Source organism: Mus caroli, chromosome 7, assembly GCF_900094665.2.
Source record: "Mus caroli chromosome 7, CAROLI_EIJ_v1.1, whole genome shotgun sequence".
NCBI lineage: Eukaryota > Metazoa > Chordata > Mammalia > Rodentia > Muridae > Mus > Mus caroli.
The window spans coordinates 66,763,498-66,774,479 of record NC_034576.1 but is presented as its reverse complement, the minus strand read 5'-3'; the positions used below and the strand labels follow the sequence as shown (position 1 = coordinate 66,774,479).

At 54.1% G+C, this 10,982-nt stretch overlaps 1 protein-coding gene across 1 annotated transcript in view; it reads left to right on the top strand.

Annotated features, from left to right (window-relative positions):
* Positions 1-3,156: 3,156 nt before the first annotated feature.
* The window catches only part of Klf13 (Kruppel like factor 13), a 48,735-nt gene continuing 40,909 nt past the window's right edge, over positions 3,157-10,982 (top strand). Inside the window, exon 1 of the mRNA XM_021167116.2 lies at positions 3,157-4,179. Coding sequence (XP_021022775.1) covers positions 3,600-4,179 — 580 coding nt within the window. The 5' untranslated portion in view covers positions 3,157-3,599. The remainder of the gene's footprint in view (positions 4,180-10,982) is intronic.

Here is a 10,982-nt window from a genome sequence, read left to right as displayed (position 1 = left end):
ATGGCTTGTTTCCTACAACTTAACAAAAATAAAACCAAACAAAAACCAACCCTATTGTGCCTTTGTATTTCCTGATGCAGGGTTTCCTGACATGTCAGCTCAGCTGCCCACTCTTGTTTGCCTGGGAAGGACTGAGATGGATCAGAAGTCCTGTGTCAAGTGGCACCTTTCACTGTGGCCTTCTGTGTAGTGTGCTAATTGGATCCTTGAGCAGCTATGGATGTCAGACTGTTTTGATCATTCTCTGTGGCCTGGTTAGCTCAGCCCAAAAGCCTCTTCTAGGCTCCTGGCTCCCTGTGCCATGGAATCCCCGAAAGGGGCGTGTAGGTATCAGTAGGCGCATGCGTACCTACTACCTCTGATGCTGGGGACTCATCTGTCTCCTTTAGATAGAGACAGTCTCTCCTCAGGAAGAGGAAGGGGAAGGAAGCTGTGAGGCTACATGGAGCTGGCAGCCGATCTAAACCTCTCTCAACAGACTCTAGTACAATCATTTATCATCATTCTTAGTTCAAGTCCCTTTCCCTTCCATATCCAGTGTCACTATTTGTGAACCTTGTGGGGAAACTTTCCTTCCTAGTTCAGGCTTTCATTTTCTTAGGTCTATGGGTACATTTCAGCTTTACTGGCTGCGGCTGCTTCGTCTGCTCTTGTCCATGTTCTTGTCTTATAGTTGAGATTTCTACCTTATATTTGAGGTTGTTTCAGAGGTTCCAAATGGAACACAAAAAACTTCACCCGTCATTAGTTCTCTTATGGTTCATTTGCTCCTACTTGGTCCACTCTGATCTGTTTTGTTTGGGTTTCTCCTTTTCTTTCCAGCTAAAAGGAAACATCCCTATCTCACTTACCCATACTATTGTTGTCAAGTTCCTACTAGCACAGAAATGTGGACCTAGAGCTATGAGATATTTACTGGAGAGTAGAGCCGTACCCCTAGGATATTTCTATCTGGGTTTGGGACAAGAAAGGTCTCAATTTTGAGATCCCAATCATTTTGTACTTGGTGAGTGAACTGGTGAGAAACCACTCAAGGTAATGCCTCTTGTATATAATATCCAAAGGGGAAAACCCTTTGGGAGACCATCAGGAAGAAAGCTTGGATGGGGTATGTCAGAAGGGTTGATTGATGCAGGCTATCCTAGAAGCCTGTAATGTAGGAGTCCAGTGAATATGTATGTCCTAGGAAGGTCCACCTTGTCTTAGTGTAGGCAGAGCCCTGGAGGACACCACCAAAAAGTTTTTTGTTGTTTTTTTTGTTGTTGTTTTGTTTTTTTTTTTTTGTTTTGTTTTTCGAGACACAGGGTTTCTCTGTGTAGCTCTGGCTGTCCTGGAACTCACTTTGTAGACCAGGCTGGCCTCAAACTCAGAAATCCACCTGTCTCTGCCTCCCAAGTGCCGGGATTAAAGGCGTGCATCACATCTGACCAAAAAGTATTTTATGTACTGCAGAATGCCCCTGGCTGCAGAGGGACAGGAAGACATGCATGGACTGAAAGGCAGTGTAGGGGCCAGCTCTTTCCCAATGAGATGACTGTCTGTGGCATGTGGTGGGAACAGAGGAGCAATCTGAGTCATCACTTGGTCAGGACACAGTCTCTTAAATGTCATCAACATAATTTGCCTGGAACAAAGATGACTACTTTCTGCCAAGTGGAGACCCTCCTACAAAGCCCTGATCCAGCTTCTCCACAAAACAGCAGCCCAATAGTGCGGAAACTCAGGGTGTGTGCTCACACTCCGGGTGTTCAAATGTTAACCTAAAGTTTCACAACTGAAAATTCCAAATTGCTCAGTTTCCTCGATTATCAGAAATCAAAGTCTTTTATATTTTAGGCTCCCATTTAACTTGGGGAAATCAGAGCCATGGTTCTTAATTTTCACCAGTAGTAAGGTGACTGACCCTTCTTTAGCTCACTGGGGTAGACCAACCGGCAGTCGGGTCTCTCTGACTTGGTAGCTGACTTATTTCAAGGTATCATCCACAATGAAAAGGAGAGGCTGCTGATCCTATCCTCACAGGTCAGAGGCCAGTTGCGGCCGGAGTCTTTTGAGTGTGTTAAGATTGGTTCAAATGCAGTTGGAAGCTACGGTCTCTCTGATGATGGCCTAGTGTTCAGAGAGGAAAGAACACGAATGTGTGTCTAGACTTTAGAGCAAGGTGGCCTAGTTGGAAGGCCCCGGCAGGACGCAGCAGAGCATTTCCTTCAGAGGCCCAGACAGTGGATGGGTGGGGCGCCCTGGGCGGGGTCCTCGCAGCTGGTGGTGTTTGAAGCCTCCACGACCGCGGTGGGAGAGGGGCGGCCTGGAGAAGTTGGCAGCAGGCCTGGGGCAGGAAGGGGGAGGAAGGGGCCCCGCGTTCCCTGAACAGCCGCGACCGCAGCCCCAGCACGTAGCTCACTCCCTCAGCACTGGCAGTGGTGGGTCCTGCATCAGCCAGGTTAACATAGGCTCAAGGGCAGTTCGGCCGCGCGGGGGCGGGGCGGCCCCAGTGGTGACAAGGCTCGGGCCAAGGTTGCGTAGAGAACCGGAGCTCAATAGGAGCGGGGTGAGGAGGTGGCTGGAGATGGGCAATGCAAGCCCGGCCACCAGAGAACTCCGCTGCGGTGGGGTGAGGCTCGGTAATGTCCCGCCCATAGGCGAGGTCGGCCGCTTAGGTCCCACCGGGACCGATACGCCACCTTGCCCGCACTCCAGGCGGGCGGAGCGACCACAGGGTGTCTTGCTCAGCGTTGCCATCCTCGTGCCACCCACTGCTGCCTGCTCACAAAAGCTCTGGCATGGAAAGGGCCGGCGGGGTTCCCGCTGCGGGAGGCACGCGCCCCAGCCCTGCGCCGCTACACAGCGGCCCGCCACCCTCGGACGTCATGCGTCTGCGCGCCGCGCGCCCGGCTCCGATTTCCGCCCCTCCTCTTGCAGGCCCAGGGGCACGCCCACTGGCGCGCGCAGGTCCCGCGGCCAGTAGAGCCCTCTCGAGGACCGGATTGGCTGCATAAAGTACTCAAGAGCCAATGGAGTTCGCGTCTACCACTGGCCACGCCCCTCCTAAGGCGCGGGCGCGCGACCGCACCGGAGGGACGGTGCGCGCTCCAGGCTCCCCGCCCCCTTCGTGCGCGCTGCTCCCTGCGGCCGCTGCCGCCTGTAACCTGCGCCGCCAGGATGTGGCTGGGGGCTGACGTCGGGTCCAGATGTGGCCCCGGCCCCGCCCACCCCCGGGGCCGGTCCGCCCACACCGAGCCGCGGCGCGCACGGAGGCTGTCCCGCCTGCCACAATGCACGGTGGAACTGCGACCACAACTTGCAGGGGTCGTGCCTAACGTCGCCTCCGCTNGACGTCCCTAAGACAGGCCGACTCTGACGCCGCACGCGGACCCTCCTCACTGGAGCCCCCCATGCGCTCACCCTCCAGTGCCCGGCCAGGCGGACGCGGAGCCGCGCGGGTGACGGCAGAAGCGGCTACGCGCCCAGCCTAGCCCAGCCCAGCCCAGCCGGAGAAGAGGGCGCGCCGCGCCCCCGCCCNCCGCCGCTCTCCGGAGGCCGTGGGTGCGGATGCGCCGCTGACGACTCCTGCGAGAGCACCGCGCGCCCGAGCCCGCAGCATGGCAGCCGCCGCCTATGTGGACCACTTTGCCGCCGAGTGCCTCGTGTCCATGTCCAGCCGCGCAGTCGTGCACGAGCCGCGGGAAGGACCTGAACCCCGGNCCGAGGGCGCNGCCGCCGCCGCCCCCACACTGCCCCGCGTTGACGAGCGCCGCGACGGCAAGGACAGCGCCTCGCTTTTCGTGGTGGCTCGGATCCTAGCGGACCTCAACCAGCAGGCGCCGGCGCCCGCCCCCGCGGAACGCAGAGAAGGGGCCGCTGCGCGCAAGGCGAGGACCCCCTGCCGCCTGCCGCCTGCGCCCCCTGCGCCACCACCCGGCCCAGAGCCCGCCTCCCCGGGACAAGCAGGCGCGCCGGCCGNGCCCCCCAGCCCCGCGTGGAGCGAGCCCGANGCGGCATTGGAGCAGGAGCCGGGCCCCGCGGGGAGCGGCGAGCCTGGCCTCAGACAAAGGGGTCGGCGAGGCCGGAGCCGCGCGGACCTCGAGTCCCCGCAGAGGAAGCACAAGTGCCACTACGCGGGCTGCGAGAAAGTTTACGGGAAATCTTCGCACCTCAAGGCGCACCTGAGAACTCACACAGGTCAGTGGGGCGGCGGGGACGCCGCGAACGCGCGGACTAGGGACTGCTTGGGACCGGCCACGCCCCCAGAGCTCCGGGCCCAGCGCAAGAGGGGGCCGGGGCCGAGGGCGGGGAGCCATGAGCTGAGGGCGATCGCAGCCGCGCCCCTGTCCTGGCGCTCCGGCCTCGCGTGACGCTGGCCGTGGCGCTTTGAGCCGGCGCCCTCTCGGCGACCGCGCCCCCATCGGGCACGCCCCCTCCCGGGCTCTTGGGGCGGGGCCGCGGGGGTAGATGTCGTCATCCGGGCTGCGGGCGGCGCGGGCAGGTGCGCTGGAGGTGGTTGGGGGGGGGGCGGGCGGCGCTCCCTTTTGGGGCGTAGGTGCTCGGGGAGCTGGAGTCTCGCCACCCCCCTTCCCAGGCCTCCGGGCGGGCTCTGGCGAGGGAGGGGCGGGCTGGGGCGGGCGAAGTTCACGCGGGGACAGGGCTCCCTTCAGCCACTCGGCACATTCTTCGTTCTCTTCTTCCTGTAATTTTTCCAGGGCTCTAAGGTTTAATTTGTCGCAACCCGACCCAGCGGCGGCGCTGGCCGACGCGGGGGGCGGTCCCAGTCCTCGCTCCCTACCCCGCGGCTCTTTGTGGGAGCCCCAGCCCATCCGGCCGGCGGGGGCGCGCCCGGCCGCAGGGGGCTGCGCTTGCTCTAGGAAGGCGCGCTCCGTTCACTGACCTTTCTGATCCAACTCTCACCTGCTCTTGGGCTATGTGCAGGCAGGTGGCACCTGTACCAGGGCGGCCGGCCTGCGCCTGAAACCTGGGGTGGCGTGAGGTCACTCCCCTCTCTGGTTTCCGGGGACCGCTTCGCAGCGCGACTCTTGGTAGTTGATGTCGAAGTCCGACTTCCCCCCTCCATTTTTGGTGTTAACACAAACATTTAGGGTTGGTTGTTTTTTTTGTTTGTTTGTTTTTTGTTTTATCCTGTTTTGAGCTCACAGAAACTCTTTCGTAACAGTTAACTCTCAAGTTCACTGCAAAAATACTTAATTCCGTTACTTTGTTACCGGAGTCTGTTCTTTTTTTGTTGTTGTTGCTAACAGTTAAGTGGCAGACCGAGAAGCTCTAGACATGGAAGTCGTGGAGACTAGAGCTCAAGGCCCGTGTATTCCTAATGGAGCGAGCCGGAGCTCTAGGCCAGGGAGGTGTCAGAACTTTCTCCATAGAGGCCGGGGGATGTGGGGGAGGGGTCTCAGCCCTTATCTGTGGTCCCTCAAACCACGTGGCAGGTGATGGGATTGAGTGAAGACTGTGTCATCTCCCGGCATTCGGAGTCCAAATTAATGGTCTGTGAGCCCAGAAAGTGGGTGGGGTTTGTGTAGGGTTCCCAGTTCTGCTCGGGAAAGCCGCTGCTGGGGTGGGTGTGGCCATGGGGGAGGAGCAGAGAGCTTGGTTCAGAACTTGATGGACCAAGAGTGCTGAGTTGGGGCGGGGGTGTTCTGCGAACTATCGGATTGAGAAATCTTGGTGCAGAATATTTCACCGTGGTTTCCCACTTGCAGCACCCGGTAGCCGATCTGGTGAAATGCAGAGGGCTTGCCTGAGGGGAGGGGCTGGATGTCGTGGGCGGGTTGGGTCCAAGATGTTTTTCCTTTTTGGCTCGCTCCTCCTTTCAGTCTCAGTTGGCGTTTAGAAAACGTTTGGGGGCGCTGGGGACCGCATCTTCCGTAATGGAAAGGGAGCCATTCTCTTCGGAGCGCCAGGAAACTCAGAGCAGGTAGAAAGAATAGAGTCGGCCTTCTTTTTAGTGCCAATAGTGTGCTATTCGGTTTGTTTAAAGAGTAGGTAATCGGAGCCGCCCTCCATATGTGCCGAGGGAGGGAGGCTGCACCTCTGGGGTTGTAAGGTTCCAGGCGGTCTTGAGAGCGGGGTTAGGGAGGCCTGTAGATGTCTAGGCTGCATCTTATTTGGTACCCAGGTGAGTCTGATGATGAGAGGTGCCCATTTCAAATGCCTGCCCCTGGGTGGAGTCTAGTTCTGCCTCTAATCCGGGAAGCCCTGGGAAGCCATTGCTAGACCTTTGAAGCGCTTAAGTAACTCATGTTCTTAAGAGACAGGGTGTTTCTTGGGCACAGAAAGGATTCAGCAAGGTGGTCCCAGGGAGTGACTTAATCTTCTCCGGACTTCCGAGTAGGCTCTGGCTCTGGGGCGGTTTGGTTCGAGGATCTTAGTAGGGTAGTGGCTGACTGATGCCTTGCCACATCTGCTCCACCCGAATACCCCCCCCCCCTCGAGAATAATAGTGGCAGGAGTGATTATTTTCACCGCTTTAGCTAAAGGTAGCCGGCAATTTCCCCAAGCCTCGCTGTGGTTTGGTGGCTTGTGCCTGGCCACTTGGAAAGCTGGGATGTTTAGTGCCTTTCGGAAGGCCAAGGGTCCCTAGCTAAGGGTTTCCTCTGGTTTGGATGTCCTTTGCAAAGAGCTGCCCCTCCTGCTTAGCTACAAGGTGATGACCCCTCCCTCCCTAGTAGTCCCGTGGACCATTGCCTACATTTCTGTAGTCAGTGTTAAAGCAAATGAACAGAACAAAGAAGCACAACGACCCAAGCCACTTGTTTATTTAATTGGAACCTCTCAGCCCATATTTGGGGAGTTTGGTGACCTTACTTTTGGAGGAGCACGTTGCTTTGGAGGCTGGGGGATTCGAGGTGGGAATATGAAAATTTCCAGGTCTACTTCTTTGAGCAGCACACTCCCCTACCCCACCCCAGTCTGGACAGTCTACCGGTAGGCCTGCGGTGGAATGGTGGTGGGTCACTCAGTTTTCAGATACCCTGAATAGATTCCTCGTCTCTCCTTATTTCCATAAAGAATTGTTTTCAAAGCTGTTTTGCTCTGCTATCCTTCTAGCACCTAGAACCGAAATATTTCCTTGTCTGCTGCCTGGGCCAGGCTGCATTGTGGCTCTCAGGGCACCCTGAGGCAGGTAAGCACAGTGTAGGCATAGTCTCTCCCGGCAGCCAGGAGTGAGGTTTGTGGGCACCTGCTCTTGTTTGGGACAGGGACAGGGGCTGGGAAGTAAAATGAGATTTCCTGTGGTAGTTTCCTGCATTCATTTCCGAGGGTTAGCCTGCAAATTTCTCCTTCCCCACTAAGCAGGAATTTGAGTCTTCATGGGATTCTTGGGCCACATATTTGAGCCTCCACTTCCCAGTGTGCACACTGACCTCAGAACCTCATTTCAAATACACTGCTGGCTCTGTACTCTCTAACATAGCTGCCCAGAAGGCAGTCTATCTGAGCAGGGAGGGGATGGCTTGGCTAGGACTTCCTTGACCCAGGGCAGAGCCAAGATCCTTGATAAGCAGCCCAAGAGCATGCTATCCCAGTGACTTCTAGCCCTCTCTTAGCCGTACTGTGAGTGGTCTCTTCTGAACAAGCAGCACAGAAAACTGTCTCCCAGATACCCATTGCTACCTGCGCTGTGCATCTCTCTCTGGATTCCTCTGTGTATTTACATGTGTGCATACTTGCACGGCCACATTGACATTTAAGACGTGCACGAGTAGGACCCTCTGCAGGGTTTGGTCCATGTGTTTACTTAAAGGAGACAGTATTGTTCTTTGTGGTGTGAGTCTTTGGACCGGTTCTCAGGCCAGGCCCTGGCTTTTGTGACCTCCTGTCTCCCATTGAAAGCACAGTTGTGCCACAGGCTTTGGTTCTTCTGTTTCTAGCTTTTTTTTTTTTTTTTTTTTCTGTTTTTGTTTGTTTTTCGAGACAGGGTTTCTCTGCGTAGTCCTGGCTGTCCTGGAACTCACTCTGTAGACCAGGNTCCTGGAACTCACTCTGTAGACCAGGCTGGCCTCGAACTCAGAAATCCACCTGCCTCTGCCTCCCAAGTGCTGGGATTAAAGGCGTGCGCCACCACTGCTGGGCCTGTTTCTAGCTTGTAGGTGACTGTGTCAGTGCAGAGGAGCTGAGGATTCTATAGAGATCTGGTGACATTACTCACTGCCTGTGACATGTGGGGCCGATCGGCCTGAAAGACAAGGAACCAGCTGCACCTCTTGGTCTTCTCTGGGTGGAGGGGGAAACCTGCTGTGTCACTGCTGTCTTTCAAAAGAGTTTTTGTCTCTAGTTCTTCTTTTACTGCTGTAGAGCAACGGTTTGGACCAGGCCCCACACGCTCTGGGCCTGCTCTCCTGGCTTCCTTAGCTCTGGCTTTTCCAGGCCCTTGGAAGTGCTCACTCAGTGTTCGGGTCCCTTTGACAGTCAAGTGTGCTCTGCACAGAGGCTACTTGCCTGACCAGGGGCTGGGATGTGCTGACAGGCAAGAGTAAGTCATAGACTAGCGGTCACTCCAGAAGAGCAAATGGACAGGGTGAATTAGATCCCAAAGCTGTTAAACGTGAGGATGGAAACAAGCAGTTAAGATACACATACACACACACACACACACACACACACGTGTATGTGTGTGCGTTTAAATGTATGCCCAAAGAAACCCGAGGAGCATAATGGGATGCGCCTGGTGCTGTCTGTGGAGAGGTGCATCATTCTTGTGGTTAGCAGTCCTGGGCCTGCATCAGACACCCTATATAATCCAACATTCCTCACAGAGAGTTTTAGATAGCAGTGCATTAAAGTGGATACAGTTTATACTTGAAGAAGGCACTTTAATTGGTTCATGAGAACATCTAGAGCAATGGTTCTCAACCTTCCTACTGCCATAACCCTTTAATAACAGTTCCTCATGTTTGCGGTGACCCCCAGCCATAAAATTATTTCCTTGCTACTTCATAACTGTTATAAGTTGCAGTGTAAATATCTGATATGTAAGATACCTGATGTGTGACCTCTGTGGGAGTCATGACCTACAGCTTGAGTCACTGATTTAGAATGATAGGGGTAATGCTCTCAACCACATCCCTAACACTGCCAAACTACATGCTCGATGTTAAACATCTCTACTTTTTCAGGAGGACCCTAGGATATAGGGTTTATTTGTGTTTGCAGTACTGGGGAATCAAACCTGAGTAGGCATCTGTCTTAGGGTTTTACTGCTGTGAACAGACACCATAACAAAGACAACCTTTTTTTAAAATATTATTTATTTTATTATATGTGAGTACACTGTAGCTGTCTTCAGACACACCAGAAGAGAACATCAGATCCCATTACAGATGGTTGTGAGCCACCATGTGGTTGCTGGGACTTGAACTCAGGACCTCTGGAAGAGTAGTCAGTGCTCTGAACCATTGAGCCATCTCTCCAGCCCCCAAGGCAACTCTTTATAAGGACAACATTTAATTAGGGCTGGTTTACAGGTTCAGGAGTTCAGTCCATTATCATCAAGGTGGGAGCATGGCAGCACCAGGCAGGCATGGTGCAGAAAGAGCTGAGAGTTCTACATGTTCCTCTGAAGGCTGCTACCAGAATACTCCCAGGCAGTTTAGGACAAGGGTATAAAAGCCCACACCCAGTGACACACCTACTCCAACTAGGCCACACCTAATAGTGCTGGGCAGAGCATATACAAACCATCACAGCAGGCTAGGTAAGTATTATTCTATCACTGAGCTGCATCCTCAGTACTTTCTTAGTTTATGTCAAGGCAAGATATTCAGATGTGGCCAAGGGTGACATTCAGCTTTTGGTCAACCACCTGGGTAACTGGGATTTCAGGAGGAGTATGCAACCATATCTGACAGAACTAGTGAAATAATAACCCATTTCAAGTAAGGAAATTAAGGTTCAGGTTGGTTACAAAATGCACAGGCTGGAGAGATGGCTCAGTAGTTCAGAGCACTGACTGCTCTTCCCAGAGGTGCTGAGTTCAATTCTCAGCAACCACATGGTGGCTCACAACCATCTCAAATGGGATCTGATGCCCTCTTCTGCTGTGTCTGAAGACAGCTACAGTGTTCTCACATTAAAAAAAGAAGAAGAAGAAGAAAAAAGAGCCGGGTGGTGGCGGCGCACACCTTTAATTCCAGCACTTGGGAGGCAGAGGCAGGCAGATTTCTGAGTTCGAGGCCAGCCTGGTCTACAGAGTGAGTTTCAGGACAGCCAGGGCTACACAGAGAAACCCTGTCTTGAAAAACCAAAAAAGGTTTGCACAGCACAAATCCTACTTACCATGTGCTCCTTGGACATTGCTCTTGGACCAGCATCAGTGTGACACAGGTGAGCAAGGCACTCATCTCCCCCCACATTTGTATGATGTCTGCAAGTGCTTTGGAGTTGGGGCTGAGCAGTTGATACTTTGCTCTGCTCTGCTACTGTACTCCATCTCTTCCCTTCCCAGAGTCTTTAAATATGTACTGTCTGTGTTCAGTTTCTGTAACAAGTCCCAAGATTCCTGCCCAGGATCTATCTAGGCAGTACACCCTGTCCTTGGCTTCCTTGAGCCTAGAACAAGTGTTTCTTTCGGCCATTGGAGAAACTGACATTTAAGAGAAGTTAAGTGTATGAGTGTTTTGCCTGTGGGTATGTTGTGTGCCATGTGCATGCCTGGTGTCCCAGGGGGTCAGAAGAGGGTACCATATCTGTTGGAACTAGATTTACTAGCTGTGAGCCATCATGTGTGTTCTGGGAACTGAACCCAGGTCTTCTGTAAGAGAAACAAGTGCTCTTCACCTCTCCAGGGAAAAGATGTCAACCAGTTCCCTTGCTGGATCACACAGTTAGATGGTACTTGTTGAGTCCCTATTGTACAGGGACTTAATAATAATAAGCCTGTGGCTGATGCTGTGAGACTGGCCACCTGCCTTTGCTCATGCTCCCGTGTTCCCCTGGTTGGTTCCTTTATTTTCTTCTTCTTCTTTTTTTTTTTT